At 56.5% G+C, this 26,010-nt stretch overlaps 1 protein-coding gene across 6 annotated transcripts in view; it reads left to right on the top strand.

Annotated features, from left to right (window-relative positions):
* Positions 1-1,743: 1,743 nt before the first annotated feature.
* The window catches only part of MPRIP (myosin phosphatase Rho interacting protein), a 72,822-nt gene continuing 48,555 nt past the window's right edge, over positions 1,744-26,010 (top strand). For 3 of the 6 annotated variants that reach the window (XM_030957857.1, XM_030957859.1, XM_030957858.1), the window contains exons 1-3: positions 1,831-2,242; positions 12,915-12,992; positions 14,812-14,877. In XM_030957857.1, coding sequence (XP_030813717.1) covers positions 2,123-2,242; positions 12,915-12,992; positions 14,812-14,877 — 264 coding nt within the window. In that variant the 5' untranslated portion in view covers positions 1,831-2,122. Of the gene's footprint in view, positions 2,243-12,914; positions 12,993-14,811; positions 14,878-26,010 lie in introns of all 6 variants that reach the window. The other 3 variants (XM_030957860.1, XM_030957861.1, XM_030957856.1) reach the window with 2 other exon arrangements.

Below are 26,010 nucleotides of genomic sequence, written 5' to 3'. Positions count from 1 at the left end.
CCACAGCCAGGGCAGCAGGGTCTGTACATTCCAAAGGGGAAAATCCTCCCTCCCTGGGGTAGGGTCATGCTGCTTTTATAACATTAGGATCAAGGAAAAGGTGGGGAAATCCTCCAAAACCAGTGACATGTGGGGGTCTGGTGGCCACCCCCAGCCTGGGAGCATCCTGGGGTCACTGGTGCTCTGCTGTCCCATCCCAATCCGTGGCACACAGTGTGTGCTGCGAGTGGCCCTGGCAGGAGGGAGAGGGATGATTAAAGCTGCCTTTGATGAAGCAAAAATTAATAAACAAGCAGGCAGCTGTGCTGGGCTCTATTTACTGGGGATGACAGCGTGGAGCCGGCGTGGCGAGGCCGCCCAGGCCAGGTCCCACATCAAACAGCAGGACAGCGCCAGGCGTGAGGGGACCACGCCATCACCTCCTCTCTGACGGGTTTTTCCTGGCCCCAAAAATCCAGGAAGATCCATGTGTCTGTTCCTCATAGCAGGGCCCCATCCCACACCAGTGGGGAACCCTGGGATGAGCAGGAGATGCTCCATGCCATGCTGAGGTTGGACTGGGGTAGGATGTGCCAGTCTTGGGTGCACTTTGGAGGTGACATTTGGCACCTTTGCCCTGTCCCCCTGCCCAGGGTCAGCGTTCCCAGCTCTCTCCTGAGCCAGAGATGCTCCACAGGCTCCGAGGTCCCTTCCCTGGTGCTTCTGTGCAGAACCCAGGGGCAGAGCTGGGAGGCCAAGCCTGTGGCCTCACACCGGCTCCTTATCAGCCGGTCAGGAATATTTACCTGCCGGTTTCCACCGGATAAAAATTCACTGGACAAACAGGAGCTCGCAGCTGGCCCCAGGGCGGTGGCACAGCAGGGACGTGGCTGAGCTGGGACGTGCAGCCCTGTCCCTGCTTCATCTGTCCCCAGTGCTGCAGGTCACCGAGTGCCACAGGAGTGTGAGGGACGTTGTCCCCACCTAATCTGAGTGCCCGAGGGCTGGTGACCCCTGTGTGCCCTCGTGTGCCAGGGCTGGGGGCAGGGCCATGGACTGTCACCCCATGTCACCATGTGTCCCACGGCTGGGGATGGGCTGTGTGGGGAGGTCACTGTGCTCTATGGGGGGCACAGGACAATGATCCTACACGGGGCTGAGCTGAGCTGAGCTGAGCTGAGCTGGTCCGGGACAAACTGAGCTGAGCAAAGCCCAGCTGAGAGGAGCCATACTACACTGGATTGAGCTGAGCCGTGCTGAGACAGGCTGAAGGGAGCTGAGCTGGGACGAGCAGAGCCAAATAAAGCAGTGCCAGGCTAACCCGATCCGAGCTTATCTATGCCAGGCTGAGCGAAGTCATGTTGAACTGACTCGGGCTGAAGGAAGTTGGGCCGGGCTGAGCAGAGCCGACCTGAGCAAAGACACGCCCCCAAATTGTGCTGGGCTGAGCTGAGCCAGTCCGTGCAAGGCTGAGCCAAACCGAGCTGAGCCGATCCGATTCGAACCAAGCTGGGCTGAGCCGAGCCGGGCCGAACGCAGCCGAACGCAGCCGAGCCGGGCCGAGCGGAGCCGAACGCAGCCGATAGGAGCCGATGGGGCCGATCCTGCTCCAGCTGTCAGCGCACCGCCCCTCCCCCTTTCCTCTTTTCCCATTGGCCAGCACGGCCATCCGTTAGGGGCGGAGGCGCGTTCCCATTGGCGGGCGGGCACGTCTGTCCGCGCCGCGGCCTCGCCCCCTTTTCCGCCTGGCTCCGCGGCGCTGGAAACTTTGCGGGCGGCGCAGTCGGGAGCGGCTCCCGCAGCGCCCGCACGCCCGGTCCCGGCCCCGCTCCCGCTCCGCACCGACCCCCGCACCGCCCCTCACCGTCCCGCCCGGCCCGGCCCCGCACGGCGCGGGCAGCGCCGCCCCTCCGCGCTCCGCCGCCGCCGCCCGGCCATGCACGCCCGCTGAGCCGCAGCAGAGGCGGCCGCTCTGCGCTGCTCTCCCTCTTTTGATTTTTCCTGCCGTGTTCCTCGGGGTTCTGTGTCGGTTTTTGCGTTCGCGTGACGCCCCCGCGGGCGCGGGGGCGGCGGCGATGGGCGCGGCGGCGGGCGGGCGCTCCGCGGGGCGCTGAGCGGGCGCGCAGCGGGCGCGGGCCGCGCCATGGCCGCCAAGGACAATCCCTGCAGGAAGTTCCAGGCCAACATCTTCAACAAGAGCAAGTGCCAGAACTGCTTCAAGCCTCGCGAGTCCCACCTGCTCAACGACGAGGATCTCAACCAGGTGGGATCTTGCCCCAAAACCCACTGTTTTCTCCCCAAAATCTACGGCGGCGTCCCGCCCCTAGGGCGCTCTGGGTCTCCGTGCGGTGTCCGCTGGCACCGTGGGTAGCCTGTGGTCCCACAGGTACCTTGGGAGCCCCCTGGGTAGGTTAGGGTCCCATGGGTGTCCCGATGGGTATTATAGGGTGCCATGGACGTCCTGGGGTCCCACGGATAGAACGGGGTACCAGGCGTGCCTGCTGTCCCCTTGGTTGGCACAGAATCCCATGGGATACCCAGGGGTGCCTGCTGGACACTGATATTGTAGGGTCCTGTGGGTGCTTGCAGCTCCCACAGGTACCGTGGGATCAGGTCAGGGATGCTGTGGGGTCGCATGGACAGCACAGGGACCTACAGGTATCCCTGTATTCCGTGGGGTGTTGTGGAACTCCAAGGGTGCTCTCTGGTCCAATAGGGTATCTAAGAGTCCCATGGGGTGTTTGCTGATCATACAGATAGCCCAGGGACCCACAGGTATCCATGGGCTCTGTGGGGTGTTCAGGAGCACTCTGGTCCCATAAAATGTCCAGGAGTCCCATGGGGTGCCTGCTGACCCCATGGGTGATGCGTGGTCCTGTGGGGTGCCTGCTGACCCCACGGATAGCACAGGGACCCACATGTGTTTGTGGATCCCATGGGGTGTCCAGGATCCCCGTGGTTGCTCTCTGGTGCCGTAGGGTATCCAGTGATGCCAGCGGGTGCCTGCTGGTCCCGTACATAGCCTGTGGGTCTCTTGGGGTGCCTGCTGACCCCACAGACAGCACAGGGACTCACAGGTATTTGAGAAGCCCATGGGATGTCCAGGAGCGCTTTGGGTGCTCCCTGGTCCCATAGGGTGTCCAGAGATCCCATGGGATGCCTGCTGACCCCACAGATTCCCAGGTGTCCCACGGAGCACCCACAGTGCCCGCTGGTCCCTGAGGCCATGGCTCACCCCAGTGCCACCTCCCCGGGGGCCTCACCCCCTGAGGCCATTTGGGGTGATCCCGTCCCCTCCCGGGGTGCACGGCAGCAGGTGGGGGGTGTCCTGTGATCTCCATCAGGCGATCCAGAAAGTCCTGGGAAAAACTCGGTTGAAAACAAAACGTCCCCTCCTGGATGTGCCGGACATGCCCCCCTGCCCTACACCCCCCTGCTCTCCTGGGGACATGGGAAAGGGACCCCAGCCCCTTTCCGGAGAGGGTTCAGAGCTGGGGGGCTGCCAGGGCTGGGCCTTCCTCCTCTTCCTCCTCTTCCTCCCAGGCCTCACGCAGGCCCAAGGCCGGCGCTCCCATGGCAGGGGGTGTTTGGGGCATGGGGGGCGTTTTTGGGGCGTGGGGGCCCGTCCGTGGTGTTGGGGTGAGGGGAACAGGGCCGCCCTCCCTCCTCCCACACCTTTCTGGGCCAGGGCTGCCATCCCCGCTCCCGATCCTATTATGGCAATGAGATCAGACATATTGCTGCGCTCGCTGGGGGGGCGGCGGAGGGGGGGGCATCGTGAAATCTGAGGGCTAATATGGAAAAAATGTAACTGGAAAAAAATGCCGTGGTGTGTGCGGGAAAGGGGCGGGCGGCGCGGAGCGTCGCGGCCGTGCCCAGACAAAGGAGCCGTCCCGGAGGGGGCTCGGGAAGAGCCCCCCGCTCCCGGCCGGCCCCTTCCCGCTGCCCGGGGATTGCGCTGCCTCCTGGTGCAAAGCTTATTTACTTTTTATTGGGGGGCTCAAAGCATCGCACGCAGCCCGCCGTGGTGCCTGCCTGCCTGCCCTGCCACGGCGGCCACCCACCTCTCTGGGGACGCGTTTCGGGCAGCCCCTCGTTGGCTTTGTTCCCGTCGGGGTGGTGGGTGGCCCTGGGGGGCTGCCCCGCGTCCGCTTCCCATGGGGTCGGGGTCAGCGCCGTGCCCGGATCCAGGCCGTGCGCGGGGGGCTCCGGTTGGGAAAACGGCGCAATCCTGCTCGGCTTTCTCCCTTGCAGCTGGGGTGAAGTAATCCCGCTTCCCAGATAAGATGGTGGCTGTGGTAGTGTGCGATGCACGCACGCACCTCCCGCCCTGCCCGCAGCTCCCCGTGCCCAGCAGCCCCCCGACCGCGGCCACCCCGGCGCTTCCCTGCCTCCCCTCCCAGTTTGTGCCCTGTTTCGCAGCCTGGCTGGATGTGGGGGTGTGCTCGCTCCGAAGCACACCCAGGAATAACGGTTCATTTAACAGCTCTGAATGTTTCTGCCTTTTTCACTCAAACGTTTTGGGTTGAGGGGTCCCACTCTGCAGCGTGGGGGCTCATTGCCCAGCATGTCCTGTTCACCCCGTGGACAAGGGACAGTGTTGGTGATTACCTAGAATCAGGCTAGAAAAGTCTTTTGGAGTCATCTGACCTTTGTACTTGGCTTGGAGGAAAGGTGAAGGTACTTCACACTTACGCACTCATGTCCCTTTTGGATTTTTATTAGATAAAAATACCTGTGTGCGTGTCAGGAGCTGCCCCCGCTGCTTCCCGGGATGCTGCAGGGTGCTGGAGCCACTCAGGGCAGAGACCCAGAGTGTGTTTGCAAAGAGTCACAAATATTTAGTGGTAGTAGTGGATTTCCGTCGTACTCGGGAACTGGCTGAGGAATGGGGCTGGGAGGGGGGAAATCCAGCCCCAAACATCAGGATTAATGAGCTGGAGCTCTCTAATAATAATCAGTCTTAGCACTTCCAACTTCAAAGGGCTGTGCGGACGCTAAGTCCCTAATCCCGGGAGCGCTGCGTTCACGAGTTGTTTTTGTGCGTGGCTGTGCTGCCCGATGGGGCTCGGTGTGATTTGGGGCAGCTCCTTGTGGTCCCACCACCTGTTGGAGACGTGACTGTCCCCTCCCAGGGCTGCAGGTGGGAGGTGATGTGCCCTTGCCCCCCACAGTCTGTGTTTGACCTTCTGGGGTGCCCACACAGCATGGCAAAAACTGGGTCAGTCAGCGCAGCTGTTCTCCCTTTGGGAAAATCTGTTGCTGTGGGTAGTGGGCTGTCAGATCTCTTGATCCTGCGTGGTGGCAGGATCTGGCTGCTGGCAGACATGGTGCTGTTGGTGGCTGTGCCACCCACCTGTTGCCAGCTTGTCTTACGCTGCTCCTTTCCCATCCAGGCAGAAATTCCCTTTTTGTGGGAATTTCCACTTTCCTGGCAAGACATGCCCATGCTGGCGCTGCACGGTCCCTCTGTAACCACCTGCAAACCTCATATGGAGCTTAACTTTCCAGAACCTGCCCTGTGAGAATGGATGGTTCCCAGGGTCCTCCTCCTGTCTCCAAGAGAAAGCCAGCCTGTCCAGTGGGACCCTTTTCCCAAGCAGCCTTTTCTCATGGGGGTGTCCCCATGGGATCCCTGCTCTCCATGCTGGCTGTTCCAGGCCAATCCATGTCTGACACACATGCCCTTGGTCTGTGAGATGAAGCTCCCAACAACATGGGACAGGCTGGGAATTAACCTAAAAAATTTGCCTGGCCTGAATTGGAAGAAGAGCAGAGTGTAAAACAGTTGCTTTTAATTTTCTCCATGCATTTGCTCTCTCGGGGAGTGGGGACTGGCACAGATAGAGGAATTTGAGGACGTCTTTCCAGCTACCAGTGTCTTTTTTTTTCCCCTCTTTTTTTCTTCTTATTAGACATCATGGCATAGATGCCCAGAGGACCACCCAGTTAGAAAATAAAGCTCACAGACTTTTCCCACTGCCTCTTCCTGTGACACCCCTGCCCAGTGACAGGGGGTGGTTATTTCCATCCCTCCTCCATTGGACATTATGACTTTCCTACTGTTCTGGATGCTGAGCAGCTGGTGGCCAGCAGCCTTGAGGCTGGAGCGTGTCAGCGTTGGGTCACAGGCTTGGCTTTGCTCTGGGACATTGCATCCATAGGGCTGGGATGCCCTGTGCTGCTGCAGGGGTCTTGTCCTGGCTCCTTGCATTGTCCAAAGGGTGACAGGGTGAGGGATCATGTCCTGGCCACACTTTTCCCTCCAGCTCTGCTCCTTTTTGGGAAAAGCCCCCATTTTCCTGGAAAGCAGCCCCCGCGCTGGCATTCCCTGCTCCCCGCTGCTTGTATCATGCTGCAAATATCCGCCTCTACTTGACTGATTATTAGCACTGAACAGGGGGAGATTTCTCTGCAAATGTCAAATTTGCCTCTCTGGGTGGCTGTGGAGGTCAGGGACTTGGAGGGCTCAGCCAAGGGGGCTTGGGGGGCAGGCTCATGGTGGCAGCATCCCATCCTTGGGCAGTGACGTGCAGGCAGGGAGGGCAGCGGGCACTCGGAAGCTGTGTTGGATGCTGGCATTGATTTGGGGTGCACTTGAACCTCTATCTGGCCCAAGGGAAGGGACGTGGCGGCGCCTTTGGGTGCTGGAGGACCGTCCCCTTTGCTCACACTCGCTTGCTGCTGGGTTTTTGCATGGCGCCGCACCTTATCTGCGCCGGCAGCCGACAGAGTGATAAATCCCCTCTCCAGCACTGTGGAGAGATGTTGCGGCTTCTCCCAGGCGCTGAGACAGGCCAGTGGTGGGAAGTGGTTAGATACGCCTGCTGGCTGCCAGGCACACCGGCTTGGGGCTGCTCGAGAAGGAGCTGGAATTGCAAAGTCCATTCTGTCCTGCCTTGTTTTGTTGCTGTTTGACCAATTCCCTGTGCGTGCCCCAGCCGGGCTCGGCCAGCTCTTGCTCTGACTGCCCCAGGCGATGGCAGCGCTCGGACCCAAGCACAGCCCTGGGACCAGGGCTGTTTGCAGAAGGGGGCCGGCTGTTTGCACGAAGGGTGAATTCAACCTTTCCTCTTCCTGTTCCTCTAGTCGGTCAGTGACTCCCACTGCCCACACAACAAACTGTTGGGGCAGCTCTGTCCTTTGGGATTTGCCGACACCTGGGTCGGTGCTAGCATTGTGCCAGGAGGGCTGTGCCATGCACAGTGCCCACCAGCTGGTCCGTGGCAGTGGCACTTGGTGCTCCTCATGCCCCGAGTCCAGTCTGTCCAGTCTGGTTTGGCCTTGTGCTGCATGTGGGGATGTGTTGGTGGTGAAATCCTGGCCTGGGATTTGCAGCTCTGGCAGTGGCCGACTCATGCCTGCCTTGTGCAAATATGTTTTGGCAGAAGAGCAGGATATGGATGGAGAGGGGACTCTCCCCATCAACCAGGGTGACCTCCAGGAGTGGCCCAGGTCTTGTCCTGGAAAAAGCACTGTCTAGCCTGGACCCAGGGGCCGTGAGCAGCCACTTGGATGAGGAGCTGGGGGATGGGAGAGTGTTTTTGCTTCAGGAATGGTTGTGGATGCTCAGAGGCAGCACTGCAGCCTCCGTGCTGGGGTTTGGCGTCACCAGGGGACAGACAGCAGAGGGGAAATGTTGTAGAGGCAGGAAAACAGGGATGTAAGCAGCTTAACTACTGAGGCTGGGCTTCATCCTGGCCCTGGGGATTGCTGCTGGAGCATGGATTTGCACAGCAGTGTTTGCAGAGCCTCCTGACAGCCATGGTCATGGGTCTCTGGTGGGTCTCCATCTGCCATCCCCCTGGGAGCACACAGAATATCAAGTGGTGCCTGTCTCAGTTCCTAGAAGCCATGCTGTGGGCAGGAACGCCTGCTTGGCTGTTGCATCTCATTCCCTCCCTGAACACCGTGTCACCTTCCCCATTCCTGCTGAGTGACGGCTGCTCCGACTCATCCATCAGCGATATTCTCTTGGCTCCAAGGTGTGCAAAACTGAGAGCAGAGCGGAGCTGGAACAGCCCAGATTTCCTATTTTGAGGTTGCAACCACAGTATTTGTGATGACTTTCTCCTTGAACTGTGCCAGAAACGGGTCCCTGCCTCTGGCGAGCTCTGAGTGGATCAGGAGACAGCACACAGGCAACGATGACCTTACTGTCCCCCCTCTCTGGGTCTGGATGAGAGCTGTCACCCCATTGTGCTCCCCTGGGTGTGGGAAGCAGCAGGCGCTGCTGTCAGAGGCTCCTTTGGTGAATATTGGGGCTGACCCATAAAGGTGATAGAACAAGTTCTGCCTTGGATCCACCCCCAGCCTGGGTACATCATTTTTTTGTGGGGCTGCTGGAAGCCCTGGTATCACTTCCCTGGTGCACAGGGCTCCCCGCTCCCAGTGCTGGAGGCAGAGCCTAAAGCTCCGATGCAGCAATCCATTTTTCTTCCCCTTCCCGCTCAGTTGCCAAGCCTGAACAAAACAAGCCCTGCCTCCACCCGAGACAGGCTGATTACGTCTGCCGGCAGCCTAAACAGATTATCCCTCCCGCCACGCGCTCCGAGCCAGGAGTCTCTCCCGGCAATGGATTCGGGCTTCCCTCAGAACATGTGGGGTGGGTGGGCAGAGGCTCTGGGGGCATCCCAGCCCACCCAGGTGTGCAGCACCCCAGCAGGGATGGGGCTACTCTGCCGTGGGGTTGAGTCTGGACCCTAAGAGGGGATGTGGGTGTTGGTACAACTCTCCTGTTCCACCCTGTGCAGTGAGCTCCTGCAGCACTGTGGGGGTGGCACCGCGTGGCTCTGCTGGGTCCTGTGTGCCTGGCTGGTTTGTGTGGAGAGGGAAAAGCTGAAGGTGCCATCAAAAACACAGGAGGTGTGAAAGCCTGTCCAACAGGCAGCTGGTTGGTGTCACAGCCCACCTCCAGCCCTGTGACTTGGCACTCCTGTGACCCATCCTGCCCTCTGGAAGTGGTTGCCCTGTGGCCCTGGGGGTGTGCAGGGGTTCCTGTATCAGCCTGGGCTCTGGGAAGTGATGAGTGGCTCTGCACGTCCTTCAAGCCCAGTTCCCCATCTGCTGGGAGTTGTGTTCCCAGTGCTGGTGGAGCTGGTTGGGGTGGTTTGTCCATGCCTGGGCAGCATCAGCACAGCAGTCTGACAGCTTTGTGTAAACCCAGCTGGGGCCGCTTCCTTCTCCGCTTCCTCCCACCCGCCGTGCTGCCGGCGCTGGGCTGGAGGCAGCGTCCTCCCCCTGCATGCACTGTGGGCTCAGGGGATGGAAGCAGTGGTTGGAACAGCGACCTGAGAGGCAGGTGAGGTGCTGGTGTGCCCCAGAGCCCAGCTCCAGTGTCGGATCAAAGGTGGGATCCGATACCTGGACGCTCCCAGAGGTGTGACAGGAAGCAGAGTGGTGACGTGGGGGTGTTTCTGCCTGAGTCAGCCTCCAGCAGTCCCAGGGATGGAACTGGGCACCGTGGGGCTGCAAACCAGCCACACCTCTCACGTGATGGTGGGGTGAGCGTCACCCCACCCCAACTCCATCAATGGCCGCTCTCCACTCTGCTCTCCCACAGCATTTTGTGGCTCACTCTCCGGCCAGGTACCTTCTGGATAAAAGCAAAGCCACCCACCCAGTGCCTGAGCACCCTGTGTGGCTGCTACCTGTGGAGAAACTACGTGGAGCTGCCCTTTGGATATCACCGGAGCTGCCAGGAGGCAAGCAGGGCCCTGCGTGGTCAAAGGCATCCTGGGAACCCTGGGGTTGTTTCTAACACCATCCCTAAATGTGAAGTTGGACAAATCTCCTTGGAAGAAGGAAATTTTGCTCGGAGGTCTTGCTCAGTGCTGGTTGTTGCATTTTCTTCCTCTTGAGGAGCTTTCCAGAGGAAGCCAAGCCAGTGGAAAGGACGTGTGATTCCAGCTCCATCCTGGTGCTCCAGTACCCTCCGGGACCTGCCTCCCACATCGGTTTTATTTTAAACCTTGCTTCAGCAGGGCCATTCCAATGCAGGTGTGATGAGCTTATTTCAGACACTTCGTGTGCTAATTCATATCCCTTTCATTTAGGCTTGTATCTCTCTGGGCATTTGCTTGGTTTTAGCAGGAGCTTGTTTTGGTTTGGCTTTAAAAAGCGCTGCTGCGTGTTCATTTGTTGATGGGTGGAACGAGGCTGCCCACGCTGCCTGGCTCTAATTCATACCTTTCAGCTATTTTGGTTTCAATATCTGGAATTGGATGCTTCTGCCAGAATAAGTGTAGCCCACTGGTGGTTTTTCTATGATGCTGGTACAGAAATGACTGTGCTCTGTGTTAAGGGTGTATATTTCAGGTGTTCGGTGTTTATTTATAGAAGGTTTGAGCTAAAATTGGAATGGGTGAAGGCAAATTAATGTCTGCTTGGGGGTGTGAGCCAGGCTGGGGTAGGGCAGGACTTCATGCCTGTAATACTGGGTTAAGGCTGCTTGCTGCTGGCCCTGGTGATGATTCCCCTGTTGGTTTCACAGTTATTTTGTTCCTGGTGTGTCACTGGGACCTGCCTGCTGCTTGTCACACAGGCTGGATGCTGTGGGGTGCTCAGAGTGGCTGGGGTGGCTGCAGTGCTGTGGCTTGTGTCAAGGAGAGTTTTTGCTCATGGGGCTTTGCTGGGTTGAACACTTGGTCTTGGTTGGGAGCTGTGCTGGGGCATAGAGGGGAAAACTGGGGGATGGAGGAGAGCTGAGCCCTGCCTGCAGCTGGGCTGTCTGGAGCATCACCAGGGTGCTGTCCTCGTGTCGTGGTGCCAAGCGCTGGGGACATCACGTGCTGTTGTCACTGTCATCCTCTTGTTCCTGCATGGTGGAGGCCACTCCTAAGATCTTCCCAAGCCCCAGCTGCTCAGCACTCACCCCGTGTGCTCTCACGGGAATTCGGGGACCCCATTTCTTGTCACAGTGACCCACTGAAGGGTCTCTGATGGTTCATCAGTAGTGATTAGCAATTCTGCTTTTGCCCCGTAAAACACAAGAGACATTTGGGATGTTGGGCTCTTCCCAGGCCACACGGGTGGCCGTGGCCACATCCCAGCATGGCAGGGAACACTGGGATCCCCACTCCCTCCGGAGCCCTCCCATGGCGTGGGCACGGATGCGTCATGGGCGGCTTTGGGTGGGGGCGCGGGGCGGGGTGTGCCGGGGGAGTGGCAGAGCCTGGCTCACCTGCGGGGCGCTGCCAGCGTGAGCGGCACCGAGTCGGGCACGGAGCTGGGCACGAGTGGTGCCAAGTGGCTGCAGGTGGCATGGGGGCCACGGGCGAGCAGGGCACCGGCATCCAGGTGAGCTGGGCAGGGGTGACGGGGGGCTCCGGGCCCTTTGCCAAACCCAGGGAGGGTGGTGGTGCACGCAGGCGCCTTTCTGTGTCCACAGTGGGGTCGTGGGAACAGGTGTAGGGGTGCCCTGGGCCCCCATAACTCCCCCAAATTGGATCCCAATCCCAGCGCTTTGTTTTCATTGGTTTAAATCTCATTTAAAGGGGAAAGGAAGGAAGGTCTTCTCAAATCATGTTTTCCCAGCTGTTGGGAGAGCAACACCTCAAGCTGGTATGTCATATTGTGGAGGGGATAAGAGATTTTGTTATTTCTTTTTACTTTATAAACAGTAAAAGGTCTCCTCCGGCGTGTTTCCAGTTTGCTTACTCAGTGCTTCATGCATTTGACAGTTTCTGGTGCATAGGCAGTTTCTTCTATTGTTTGCAGGGATTTTTCCAGAGGGGAAGCTTTTTTTTAACATTACAAAACCACAGAAACTGGCAGGAGGAATCTAGGGGAGGTACTGAATTGGAAACAGTTTTAAACTTTAAGGAACAGAAAAGAATGAAAGCAACAAGATTAACTGAATCAGTTAGAGAAGAGCTGGGAGTGTGTGTCCTTGTGACTTTTTGGCTGGGCCGGGATGGACGTGCATGGATGTTCCATGGTGGAAAGCAGTGTTCCCAGACCCAGGGTCTCCTGGAGCTGGCTCTGCTCTGGGTTTCCTCCCTCCTGGTCTCTCTTGGTATCTGTGGAGCCGCCTTGCTGGTGTGGCAATGTCTTGCCACTCTTGCAGCAGGATTTGGCCCCAGCCCTTGCCAGGTGTTGGCTCATCGTTTACAGCTTGACAAGGCAGTGGGAGCGGTGCCCGCAGTTTGCGTGGGAGGACATGCCCAGTGCCCATCCCCATCCCACCGGCTGCCGTGGCGTGGGTCAGCTTCACCCTGGCCACTTCTGCATCCCAGCCATCAGTGGAAAGAGCCTGGATATTTGTCTTTCCACTGACATGTGGCAGTGCTGCAAGGTTCTTTCCGAGTATTCTTTCCCTTTCTCTTCCCGGCTGGCTGAATGAGCTGTTTTCCCTCCTCCTGCCTCTGACCTTCCTGCGTGCTCGCTGGGGGGAGCGGGCTGGCAGGGGCTGCCCTGCAGGGAAGCAGGAGTTGGATGTGCGCAGCACGGGAAGCGGCTGGGAGCTGGAGAACTGCCAGCACTGGGTAGTTTTTCCTCTCTTAATTAACGAACGGAAAACATCGAGCTCTCCTTTGGAGTGTGTTTTTGCTTTGGAGGAGAGGCACGCTGCCGATGGCGACGGGAAGAGCTGCGCTGGGGATGGGCTCTGCCGGAGCTTGGTGCTCCGGGCACGGTGCCATGCAGGAGCAGCTGTGTTTGGAGTTTGTGCCTGGGGTTTTGCCTCCTCCCAAGTCCTCGTCTCAGTCCCGTTGGCACACAGTGTGTGTCACACCACGGGTTGCCATCAGACACCACGTTCCCTGCACTGGGAAGGCTGAGTTTGCCTGCGTGCGGGAGGCTGAGCTCACACAGCTGCCTTCGTGCTGGGGCTGCTGCAGTTTTCCGTGGTTCCTGACCATTGATTCCCTGTGGTGCTGATCCGTGTTGAGCCATTTTCCTCTGTGAGTGAGGGTTTCTCTGCTGTTTCTTTGCAGGCCAAACCCATTTATGGTGGCTGGCTGCTGCTGGCCCCGGAAGGAACGGACTTTGATAACCCCGTCCATCGCTCCCGGGTAAGTGAAGCTGAGACATCCCCTTCCCATGACGTTGGTGGGGGTGGCAGGAGGAGCAGCGAGGGCTGTCCCTGCCCATGGGGGTGGCTGTGACCCTGAGAGTGCTGAAGGCACCTCCATGCTCCCATTCTCTTGTGCAAACCAGGAAGCTGGGAGATGTTTCTGGCAGCGAGGCTGGAATGCCTTCTCTGGGATGCAAGGTCTCCCGTGCTGGGCAGCAGCCTTGGACACTGCAGGTGCGGGTCAGGCTCAGTCTGTGCAATTTTATTGCTTGTTGCTTTTGCTTTTTGATGTTTTGATGCTGCTCTCGTTTGCCTGACACGTGCCGTGCTGCCAGGAAGGTGCTCAGGCCAGTGGGGTGTGGGCTGTGTGACTCTGAGCTGTGCTGCGACCATCAGAAGAGCTCCTAGTTTTCCTTTGGGGCTTGGAAACAGCTACTTTATTTTCTGCAGCTCGTCATGAGCATGCCCAGAGCTCTAGAGGGAGGCTGCATCCCATCCCGTAGTGTGGATATGCCGATGTCAGGCAGGTCCTGCAGCAGGGAAGGGGCTGAGTGGTGGTTCCCATTTGCTATAACCCTGCAGAGCTCTGAAGCCAAGTGCTGGCAGCAGTGACCTGCAGACAGAGCAGGACACACTCAGCTCCTTCCCAAAGGGGTTTCTCATGCCTGGCAGAAACAGCAGCAGCAGCATCCTGTGGGGTTGGAGCATCCCCCACTTTCCTGTCCTGGGGGGTGTGAGGCTCAGAAGGATGTGGCCAGGCTGAGCTCCTTTCACTGCTGGCTTGTGACGAGGACTTCCAGCCTGTCCCCAAGCTTGTCTTGCAGGGAGCTTGCTGCTGAGGCTGCCAGGATGGGGCTGTCTTGTGCGTGGGAGGAATGGCAATGGTCCGTGAACCCTCTGTCACGCAGCCAAAATGTTTTGGGAGCTGTTTGTAATAAAAAAATCGCTCCCGAATGAACAAGAATTGGGTTCTGAGTTCAGCCTGGGGTATATGGGTCATTATTTGGAGTCACAGCTTGTCATAGGCTGGCTGGCCTGACATAAAGGGGACATGGGAGCCAGGTCTCCCCAGAACCCAGGCTACCTGCTAGGCTGGGGCTTGTGGAGGTCCACAAGGTCCTCCCTAGTTCTGCTTGTCCCTGAGCACCCTGGACTTTGCCTGAAGGGCTGAGAAAAGTGAGATAAGAATTGCTGCACTGGGGCTATGAATCCAGGACTTTTTTATTTCAGCCTGCTCAACCAGTTTTTGCTCTTGGCTGAAAACAACCTGGCACACATGAAAAAAAAAAGGCAGTTTTCCAGCCAGATCAGTTCTCCAATCTAATTTGCTGTGCAGCTGCAGAGGCAGCATTGCCAGCGTGGTGCCAGCATTGCCTGGGCAGAGCCATGCCAGGAGTGCACCCACCATCCAAACTGAGCTCATGTGCTGCTGGGGGACATCTGACATGACACCCTGTCACCCCCCAGCACTAGGTGCTGGAATAGATGGTGCAGGATGAAGCTGAGGGCTCAGAGCATTTAGTTTGGGGATCCATCCCCAGTATTCGTGGCATGAACCTGAGTCATGAGAGGTTTAGTTTGGATATTAGGAAAACGTTCTTCCCCCAGAGGGTGGTCAGGCTCTGAACAGGCTCCCCAGGGAACGGTCAAAGTCCCGAGGCTGCCAGAGCTCAAGGCAGTCAGCATTGGGCAATGTGGGCTGATGCACACAGACCTTTGGCAGAGCCCTGCCAGCTGATGTGCAGCTCCAGTCCTCCCAGCAAGGCCCAGGGGCTGGTGGGCAGTGTCATGACCCACCTTGATGTCTTCTCTTGCAGAAATGGCAGCGTCGGTTCTTCATCCTCTACGAGCACGGGCTGCTGCGCTATGCCCTCGACGAGATGGTGAGTGCTGCCTGGCTCTGTCCAGCTCTGGGGATCAGCTGGGTTATCTGCTGCCCTTGGAGTGCTCTGCCAAGCTGGAGGAAAGTTGTGCTCGCTGGGTTTGACTCCGTGCCAGGCTGGGTTTGTGTGGGAGCTCAGTGGACACTGCAGAGGATGGGTGGGTGTTTCGCAGGCGTGCATCCTGGCACGGGATTCAGCAGTTGCTGACAGATCCCATGCTGACAGGAAGTGCTGGAGGGGGTCCCCAAGGTTGTTCCCCCTCCTTTTTGCCCAGTTTCCCGGTGCCAGCTGGGTTTTGGATGTGGTGAATCACCTTGGCAGTGTCCGAGAAGGAGTCCTGCCTAGCGATGCCCGTGGAAAGTAGGTCAGCTGGAACGCCCTGGAGCTGCAGCTTGTCACCAGCACTGTTCCCAGCAGTAAAAGGGGATCAAAGGAAGGCAAACCCATTCACTGGGAGCTGCAGAGTGGGGCTGAAGAGCCCAGTAGGTCAGTCCCAGGAGCACCCAGGACTGCTGATCCATCCTGCTGGCTACTGGAAGCCCACGGGAGGGTGCCCAAGGCTGAGCAGGCTGGCACAGTGGGCACTCAGGTGCTGGGATCTGCCTGGGCAGGAGGCTCAGGAAGCCAGCTGGAGAGAGCACACCTGTGGGACAGGGACACATGGGGACCTGTGTCTGTGGCAGGGAGGCTCCCTGAGAGGTCAGTGTGCCTTGGTCCTCCTCCAGTACCTCCTGTGAGGGCACCGTGGAATGAGGAGGCTCGGCGAGTGTGGCTCAGGTTTCATGCTGTGTTTGTTTGTATTTTTACTTGGGGTTGGTCCAAGTGCCCTAAATAATTTAAATGTCTTTGGTAGGAGCAGTGGAGACTTTAATACATTTTCAGTGTCAGCAGCCTGGCTCTGCACTGGGCTGCTGTTTCCTGTCCTACATTGACGGGAGGGTGCTTTGTGTCTGGGTAGAGTAGGGAGATTCCCCAGTCTGAGGGTAGAGGTGCAGAAATGCTGGGAAAAACAAGCTGGATTTTTTTTTTTGCTGTTTTGCATCTTGAGGAGGTTGACCTGCCCCAGGTTCTGCCACATCTGGGCAGAAGCAGACAGGCAGTGCCCCAGCCCTGTGCCACAGGGGCCCACAGTTCTCCAGGCACCTGCAGGGCTTTTTCCCCTTGAGAAGGGAGAAAGTGGAAAAATACAGACAAAAAAGGGAAGGTACAGATGTGCAGCATGGGATGGTGTCCTGGGCAGTGTGACAGCCCTGTGCTGGCTCCTGGACTCGCTGCCCCATGGCCACTTGTGGTGTGATGGATCCCAGGAGGGTCTGACGCAGCAGGAGACCTCCCAGGCAGTGGCAGGCTGGGATTGAGTGGCTCTGCTTGAACCTTTCAGACATTAATTTTGTGGGTTTGGCAATTTCTGCTCTTATTAAAAATGGAACTGGGGAGAGGAGTGAGCTTGGGAGGGAGTCCTGGGCTGGTGATGCTGGTGGAGACATTCCTGTGCCTGGCCAGGGAGGTTCTGCTCCTGGCTCCCAGCAAGTTGGAGAGCAGTGGGTGTGGAGGGGCAGCTCAAAGCACAAGCCCAGGTTGAGGAGACCTTGGGAGTCCTAAGAGACGTGGGTGCTGTGGTACCCAGAGACTGTGGAATGGGGCAGCACTGGGCACAGGGAGCATTTTGCCATGAGATGGGTAAAGTTTGGTGTTGAATTGGAGCATTTTTGGCATAGAAGGTGGGACAAGCAGGCACCAGCTGTCCTGCTTGTCCTGTTCTCTCCTGAGGCCTCCCCAGGGATATCCCAGAGCTGATCCTGAGTCTGTGCTCCTGCTTGGCCACCTTCTTTCTCAGTGTCAGTCATTCTGTCTGTCCTTGCTCTGCCATGGTTCCAGTCTGAAAACAAAATGAGTTCCACATGATGATGGGTGTGATGGGGAGAATTTGGCTCTGGACCTTCATCCCCTCAGACCAGGCGGAGCTGCCAGACTCTCTCCCTGGGGTCTCCCTCTTTCAGGCTGGGTGCAGCTGGTGGCACCCAGATCCAGCCTGGCCACTGGGAATGCCCAGGAGATTGCACCCCCTTCCCTCTGCAGGGACCATGCCAGCAGCTGTTCCCAGCTTTGCTGAGCCCTGCCTAAGCTGAGCCTGCTCAGACGTGCAGAAATTCCTGCCTCCCAACTGTGGGTGGATGTGGAGGTTGTGTGATCACTTGGGGATGCCTTCCCATCCTGAACATCCATCCCATGCTGGCTTGCTCCTGCTGTTTGATAAACCTTCGTGCTGGGACTGATGATGACAGGGCTGGTGCTTCTCTGCAGCAGCTGGAGGATGACAAAGCCACTCTTACTGAGGGAAAGCAGGAGAGAACAGGCTTGGGGTTGAGCTGCTGTGTTGTGAGTGTCCAAGGACAAGTTTCAGTTCTCCTGGTGGAGCAACCTGTGGTCTCCAGTGAAACCACTGCCGTGGGAGAGCAGCCGGCACTGCGGTGCTGGGGCGGTCTGGGAGGCTTTGGTTGGGATTTGGGAGCTGCCACAAGAATAGTGCAGGGCTCAGGGGCCAGAGCCAGCGAGTGGCAAGTGCAGAGCTTTGGCTGCCTTTGTTTTGATTGCTGTGATCTATAATTAGCGGCCAAGGTCTCTATAAATAGAGCCGGCCTGCGTGGGAATGGGAAGGCAGGAGGGCTTTGTGGGGATGGAGAGCTCTGCCATGTCCCTCCCTGGGGCTGCAGGTGGGCCCGTGGCCTCAAGCTCTGCTGGGGATGGATCCAGGTCCATGGCTGGGGCAGGTCAGAGGAGTGGGTCTGGATCTCCAGGCCAGCTTCTTAATGAATCACGGCATGTCCAAGCCAGGCCTTGTCTCTGTGCCTCAGTTTACCCCTGTGCTGCTCCTCTTGAGCTGGGATTTATGCTAGGTTGGCATTTTGCAACCTCCCTGGGGGTATTCTCATGTCACATCAGGCTTCCTTTTAGTAGCTGACACTATTAATTTAGAGGCTTTTTGCTTTGTGCATATGTTAGTTTGAAAACAGGACAAAATTCAGGCTTGTCTGGGAGCATCTCAAACTCACTGGTGTGAGCATCTTCTGGATGGGCTCTTTTAGTTTCCCTGCAGGGATTCAGGGGGAGCATCCCTGTGCATGAAATACCCATTTTGCAACAAGCTGACCTCAGTCTGTGTCTGGTGAAATGTGTGAGCTCTATCTCTACCCTTCCTGTTACTTGCTGGAGTCAAATTGCTTTGTGAAATTGGGAAGGGATCTAGAAGGATGCTTGAATCAGTAGTCAGCCGCCTCAATACCAGAATTCCTGGGGTTGGATGGTTGTGTCCTCCATGGTGGTGCTGCAGACCCTTCCCGAGCTCACAGCAGGGTGGGCCTGCTCCTAAATCAGGAACTCAGATGGATCATAATGTCATTAACCTCAGTACGATGGAGCAGACATCCCTGCTCCAGCCTGTGATGGCAGGGAGGGAGGTCAGGAGGGAGCTGATGGGGCTGGGGTGAGATGGAGAGCGAGGCCAGCCTGGCATCTGGGAGTGGTTAGGGAGCAGTGGGACCCCTGGGCTGGGTGTATAAATAGGAGAAGAGAGGCCAGCTCAGAGGTGGGAGGTCTGGCACTCCACAGCAGGGCTGTGGGGTCACATCTGGAGACCTGCTTGGCCCCAGGCCCCATTACTGGCCACAGAAACCTAAGGAACTGATAAATGGGTAAAAAAGGAGAATGGTGCAAGCATTGGTGGCAGCTGGAGGGGGATCAGAGGAAGGGATGCATGCTTGCTGATGCTGTGATCCACAGACCTGTGTGATTATTGTTTCCTAATTCACCCCCCTCCAAACACCTCTTTATTTGGAGGAAAGGGGCATTTTAAGATGTCACTGTCAGCAGAGCTGTGCTGTGTTGATTTTCGTTGTAGTTACCTCCTTTGTCATCTGTATTGTTTTAAGAAGCCGAGAGCCCGTGTGTGTGTTTTCCCCCTCCTTTTTAGATCAAAGCAGTTTACTTCAGTTTTGGCACAGAATTGAAATTCATTGGCAGGGATTAAAAACGAACCTTAAACATCCTGGCCTCTCTGTCCTTACTTTTTCCACACATTTTGCCATTTAAGTGTTTCCAAGCTCTCCTTGCCCCCTCCTCCGTGGGAGCACCAGGCTTTACAAACCCCATTCCCCTCATCCCCAGTGGTTTCCCCCCATGGACACAATTTTGCCAGTGCCTCTGTTTGCCAGATCAAGACTTTCAGTTTCTGTTTAGCATAAAAAGTTTTTGGCTTGAATCAAAGCATGTTTGAAATTTAAAGTAAGCAGAGACAGAAAGGCTGGGTGGGAGTGACTGTGTGAGGCTCAGACAGTGACAGGGACCCCCCATCCCAGGTTTTTCCAAGACTGGATGTAGTCAAGTCAGGGTGGATGATGATCTGTGAGGTTTTATGTGGGATATTTGGTGTGTATGTCATAGATGATGCAGTAGCAATAAGGAAATGATGGGAAAATTGGGAAGCAGAGATCCTTTCTCCTTCAGGGAAGCTGGGCAGGAAAGGGACACCACGGAGAGGGGACACAGTGCATGCTTGTGACTGCTCTAGAGGAGCTGCAGAGACAGCACGAGTGCTGGTGACTCTGAACAGAGCTCAGAGATCTTTGAGGAATTTGTTGTGTTTAATTTTCAATACTCATTTGGGGGAAAAAAGTCCATGAGCCTACAGGGAGCCCTGGGAACTCATCTGCGGGGCATTGCTGAAGTCAGGACCAAGCAGCCTCGAAGGGGGTGAGAGGAAGATGCACAAATCTTCACTTGTGGTTTTATATTGTCTGTCTTGATGCTGATAGAAGTGTCATTACTGGGGTTGGGTGTGGGGATCCCATAAGGGTGACTATGGGGTGTTCATGTCTTCCCATTTCTCTCTGCTCCAAGTGTCTGGCCCCAGCTGCTGCAGGAGGTGGGTTCTGCTGTCAGGACACCCCAGGCTCCTCCAGGAATCGTTCCATACATTTGCTGAACCCTCTTCTGGTTTATGTCTTTTAGTTTGGCTTTTAGTTTGGGAAGGTAAAACTGCTGAGCTGCAGAAGGAGAATTTGGGAGGGGGCTGAGGGAACAGGAAGCTTTCCTCCAGGGATGGCTTCATCATGAGTTCTGGCAACTGACAATGGCCAGGGACCATCATCGGGGCCCCAAAAGTGCCTGGGTTTATTGTGAGCTTTGGAGAACACTGTTGTCCACATTCAAGCCCCCCAAGAAGGACATTTCATGGCTGCAGGACCCTCTCAGGAGAGGCCCTGGTGTGAAACAATCCGCGGTGGGAGGTTTGAGAGTTAACAGGCAGAAGGAGGATGAAAGTGGAGTTGAAAGCTGGATGCAGCCAGCGACCTCCTAACACAAGCTGCTTTGATGACCTGGCCCAGGTGCTTCCTTCCTGGAAACAACACAGCCCCTATTGTCTTCTGCAGGGTGAGCCACAAAGCTGGAATTGCTCTTAGGCTGAGCAGCAAGGACAGGTTCAAGTGGCTCCATCCTTCTGCTTTTTCCCCACTCCTCATCCCTCAGGGCTTTTCTGTAGAAGATGTGTGCCAGAGCAGCAAGGGAAGCGAGTTGGAGTTTAGATTGCATTTATCTTGTTTGTGGGGGGCAGAGTGAAACAGGCACTTGCAGCAGCTGGAGTTCCTTTGTGACTCCTGGACTTGTGGCTTCCAGCCTGGCTGCAGGCTCTTGGTGAAGGAAAAATCGTATCTGCTGGAAAAGATTATTGTGGAAGTCAAGCTCTGATGGCATTTAGGAGGGAAGATGTCAGGGCTGGCAGTGAAATGGCACAGCTGAGGCTGAGCAGTTACCCTGGCATGGGCCCCGTGGTCCCCCCAGGCAGCAGAGGAAGGGGCAGAGGTGGGTGCCTGATCCCAGCTCTTTCCAAGCCAGGGCGGTGCTGGGCTCCCAAGCATCCCCCAGTCCCTGGGTGACCATGCCAGTGCACACATGAATGACCAAACCACCCAAGGAACCAACAAAAACTCAATTTTTTCGCCCTGCTGTTGCTTGGTGCTGGCGAGGGGATGTGAAACGAGGCGCCTGCAGAACAACCCTGAGCCCACCAGCTGCAGCCATGTGGTGGGGATGGGGCTGGGTTTAATTCTTTCCACCGTATCAGGTTGGTGAGGACCACCAGTGGGCTGTGGGCTTCAGGCTGGGTGATGCTGGGTGATAGCATCCCTTTCCCTGCTCCTGGAAGCAGCAGCATCCCAGCAGCTGGCACATCCCTCTTCCCGCTGAGGATCATGAGGTATCCTGGCATGGACTGGTGGGATTCAGTGCTGCAAACCCCTCAGTGACAGCTCAGAGAGGAGGATGAGGACATGAATGGAACAAGGCAACAAAGCTGCTCCAAAAATCAAAGCGCGTTCCCCCCCGCTTTTTTTTTTTCCCCGGCAGAGATCCTGCATTCATTGATTGTTGACATGACATATGTGGGTTGGAGAAAGGCAGCAGCAGCTTCTGGCAGGGGAGGAAGGGGCTGGGGGGGCCAGAGGGGTTCTGCAAGCCGAGATGCTGATTACCAGGGGCAGCAAATAGCTTGCAGCTGCCTCCGCTCAACACGCTCTTTGTGGCGCTTGCAGCCACTCTTTGGACGCAGCTATTTTTAATTTCCCCAAGCGCGCACAAAGCGAAGGGGGTGGGCGATGCCGCTGGCGTCCCCCCTTCCTGCCCCCGCTCCCACCCCTTTCCCAGCCAGCCCTGCGCTTCCCGGCGTCCTCCCACCCTCCGGGGAATGTGGGGAGCTGCACTCCCTCTTTTTTGGTTTTATTTTTTTTTATTTATTTTTAATTTTTTTTGGGTCCGCATTGGGAGCCGGCCTTGGTTCCCCGCCCCGCCCTCCACCCTGCGCCAGTGTGTGCAGGGAGCTGGGAAAATGCAGAAATAAATAAATACACAATTAGGCAGGCGTCCAGCCATGGAGGGGGGCGTGCTGCAGAAAGAGACTCTGGCCAAATTTTGGAATGCCTGAGAAAGCGGCTGGAGCCGTGGGCGAGTGCGGGGTTGTGGGCTTCCCACTGCAGCAGGGGCGGCTGTGACCCCCGAGGAGGAGGAGGAGGATGAGGAGGGTGGCAGCTTCCAGCCTTGCTCTTGGGGGGCTTCCCCACACTGGCATCTCACAGAGTCCAGGACAAGGCGTGTTTGTGCTGGAGCATGGTGAGAGTGAGGGGTTTCAGTGTGTTCTTGCCTCGGCCCAGGAGTGATTTTTCCACCAAAACCCGAGTTGTGCCCTCTGTTCAAGCAGCAACACGGCTTGGGGTTAATAAATTACTTATTTGCAATCTTTGTTTCTCTGTTAGGTAAGCATTGGTGAATATGATATTTCTGCTTTATCCCAGGCTATGAATTATTCATCAGGTTTGGAGGCTGTAAAAGGGACGTCAGGTTAAAACTTGCGTGGAGACAAGCTGAGGTCTTCAGTGAGGTTTTGTAAACAGCTTTTCTCAGGGTTACCAAGTGCAGGGGTTTCGCAGGAGTCTTACTCCTTTTGTCTTTGCTGTTTTAAGGCATTTTTGGTGAAAAATTAGAATTTCCAGGCATATTTGATTATTGGTCTTGCTCATTTACTTACCATGGGCTGCAAGATACAAAAGTAGAAAAAAAAAATCAAAATACTGTTTTTCCTTTATGGAGGACCAGGTAACAGTGTGTGAATGTGCTCTTGGTGACATGTATTTTGTAAGATCTTTTTATTTTGCCCTGTTTCTTCAAAGCTACAGAGGAGGCTCTTTCCTGCAGTCACTGAAGTCTGACTGCAAGCAGGCAACGAGATAAAACAGCCAGACAGCTTTGCTGAAAGTTGAAATTACCATAGGTAAATCACGTGTGCTGCAACTTCACTTACCCTTCACCTCCTTCCTGCAGGATCCCATCCAGGAGCTGGTTTGTGGGAGTGTGTTAACAGCCTTGTGCTCTGCTCCTGCAGGCAGCACAGCTCCTCTTGTGCTACTGGAGGAGAGAGGTGCTGCGTGTGGAGCTTGGGGTGCTCCAGGAGCTGGGGAAAGCAGGGAAGGTCCCACCTTCCATGGAGGTTTTTTTCCCCCCTGTGTTTTCCTGGCATGCGCTCCATGGCTGTGCCACATCTCTGCTGCCATGGCACCCCTTGCCATGGGGATGCAGGAAGGAAATTCTTCACTGTGAGGATGAGGAGAGCCTGGCACAGGTTGCCCAGAGGAGCTGGGGCTGCTGCATCTCTGGAAGTGTCCGTGGCTGGGTTGGATGGGGCTTGGAGCAACCTGGGATAGTGGAAGGTGCCCCTGCCCATGGCAGGGGGTTGGAACAGGATGAACCTTCCAACCCAAACCATTCTGTGATTCTGTGGCATGATCAGAGGGGTCTTGGCTCTTGCACCCCCCAGGCCTTGGGTGCTGTGGCTCTCCATGATTTTATGGCCAAACAGAGCCCTGGGAAGCTGCAGTGAGGCCGTGGGCTGCTGTCCCACTGTGACCCATGGCTGTCCCCACTCTCCTCCCAGTTCCCTTTGCTGTGGGTGACTGGTCCTTGGGCAGAGGAGGCAGAGGGAACAGGCACACAGCGTGGTTTTAGAAGTGTCCCAGCAGCATCCTGACCTCATGCAGGATTTCCACCTGTTGTGATGGTGTGACTGGAGAGAAAGGTGGGGTTTTGGAGCACACCCAGCCTTGGCCCTTTCCTCCACATTTCATCAGCCCTGCTGCGATCACATCGATAAAGGCTCAGGGATCACAAGGGCACTGGGGAGCTACTGGGATATAATTAGGGTTTTGGTTCACTTTCCTGGCTGCTTTCCCATTAGGGGAGGGACAGCAGGGATTATGGATGGAGCAGATGTGTGGAGGGGAGGGGTTGTTTGGCTTGCATGGGTGGTTAATGCCATGTACAGGCCAGTGCTGAGGGGGGTGAACTGCTGTCATCCCAGGCATGGAGCATGGAGAAATCTTTTGTGCTCACCCCCCTCACGTGCTCGAGCCCCAGATTGCTCCCCTCTGCTGGATTGCACAGCTGCTCCCAAAGGAGGGGTTGGGAGCAGCACAGGGCTATGAATTCCCTCCTCTCCCTGTGCTCCTCTACAGGAGCCAGATGTGAGCAGCAGGTTTAGGGAGAAAATGCTGCTGCCCTGGGACAGTTCCAGCAGCTTTATGTGTTAGTCACGAATTTTTCCTGGGCATTTAAAGCACTTTTTACCCCACGTGCCACTTGCCTGTGAACCTGGTGGTGCCTGCCTGGCCAGGACAGCTCTTTGCTATCAGTGTCAGTGCCTCCACCATATCGTGCCTGTGGCAGCAAAGCCCAGCTCAAGCTGCTGCTGGGTGGTCTCCTTCCCCCACAACAGTCGTGTGTGTGCCTGTTGGGAACTTTTCTCCTTGAACTGCCCAGAGGGCTCACAATTTTGTACCATTTGGTGCGATGGCCAGTGGTCAAAGTTTGGGAAACTCCAGCCATCACCTCGACTTTTGGGAAGGTCTGCAGGGTCCAAGCTGGTCTGGAAGTTGCTGGAAGCAGCTCAGAGTGAGTGTGGGGTTCTCTGTAGGGTGTGGGGTGCAGGATGTGGCTGCTGCTTGGTTGGCCAAGCCAAGCCAACCTCTTAGGCTTGGCCAACCCTCACACCTCCAGCTGCAGACCCCACGGGCCCTGGGAGCCCGGCCTGCTGGTATTCCCAGCCCGGCAGGAAGCTCTGCAAAGCTCATAAGAGCGGTGCTGGGGAATAATGAGATTTCCAGACTAATTTGGCCGGATTCAAGAACTTCCACTGAAGCATCTGCGCCCGTGGGAGTTGCCCGAGCCTCCGGTGGATCTGGTGCTGCTGATCTCCAGGGCTGTCATCTCCTCCTCTGCATTTGCTGAGTGCCAGTACAAGACTTGTATTGAGAGTCCTGGGGAGTGAAGATGGGATACCCCGCCATGGTGACTGCAGGGCCTGAAATTATCCAGAGCTCCAACAATGGCTGTTGGAGGTGGCTCTTCATGGCTGTGATGCTGCTGATGGCTCGGTCTGTCCCTGTGTCTTTGCACTCATTCCTCTGCTTGGTTGCATTTGCAGGAGAGGTTGTGGGATGGCTGGGGAGGAGGTGATCTGTCCCTCCTTTCTCTCTAGGCTGGGAGATGGGTTTACTTAGTGGGAGGTACAGGGATTTGGTTGATCTAATTTTCTGCTTTCCTTGGATGACAATTACCTTGGTCATGTTCCCTCACCCCCATGAAGCAGAAATCCAGTTCTAGCTGGAACTGGGGCTGGCCAACATGGGTAGAGTCATCCTGCCTCAATCCAAGCTTTCCTCCTCCTGAGCTGTGTCCAAAACTGGCATCACTGTGTGTATGGCCATCTTGGTGTGTGGGTGACCTTAGGGAGCTGTGGCTGCTGGTGTTTGGTGAAGCCCCTTGCTGCTGTGGAGGCTCTGTGAGCGCAGAGCTGGTGCTGAGCTCCTGCACATGTGTGCCTGGCACACGGTGCAGGGACCACCTGGGACTCATCTCCTACACCGAGGGGGTGGAGGATAAAGTTGACAAGGCCAATTTGGAACAGTGCAATTTAAGATTCAAGTATCAAGATGCAAATGAAGCCCGTTTTTCCTTCCCACCTCCAAACAACTGCAGTTCTCTCTCCAGGAAACTCCTGTCATGATCTCTGCACCAAGCTCTGGTCTGTCCGTGGTCTTGCCGGGTTTTTGCCATCAGGCTGATTACCATGACAACTTGCTGGAAGGCTGCAGATATTTGCTTCCCCCTTGGCTGTTGTGCCTGTGCATCTGGGAGCAGAGAAGATGCCACGCTGGCAGCTGTGAGCAGATGGGGTCGGATCTGTTATCATGTATTCCTCCCACCCACCTCCTCAGCGGAGAGGAGGACATTTTGCATTTTAAATGCATCTAAATCCCATAGAGCAAGAGGAAAGAGTAACTTTTGGGTTTGCAGGGCTGCAAGGTGGTGCCTTTGGCACTGCAGGACTGGCAAATGCCTGTGCATTTCTGGGCTTCTGCTTTGGTCCCCAGAGAGTTGGGATAGGGCTTGAGCGGATACTCTGAGCTCTTTGTACAACGTTTGGCTTTTAGTTTGGTCCACAAACAGCCAGGATGGCAGCTCAGAGCAGCCTTTGGATACCTCACCCTGGCAGGACCTTGCTGTCCTTCCCATCATGGTGCCAGTGTCTTC

Source organism: Camarhynchus parvulus, chromosome 14, assembly GCF_901933205.1.
Source record: "Camarhynchus parvulus chromosome 14, STF_HiC, whole genome shotgun sequence".
Lineage (NCBI taxonomy): Eukaryota > Metazoa > Chordata > Aves > Passeriformes > Thraupidae > Camarhynchus > Camarhynchus parvulus.
The sequence above is the reverse complement of the archived record's forward strand: the minus strand, read 5'-3'. Positions and strand labels throughout refer to the sequence as shown.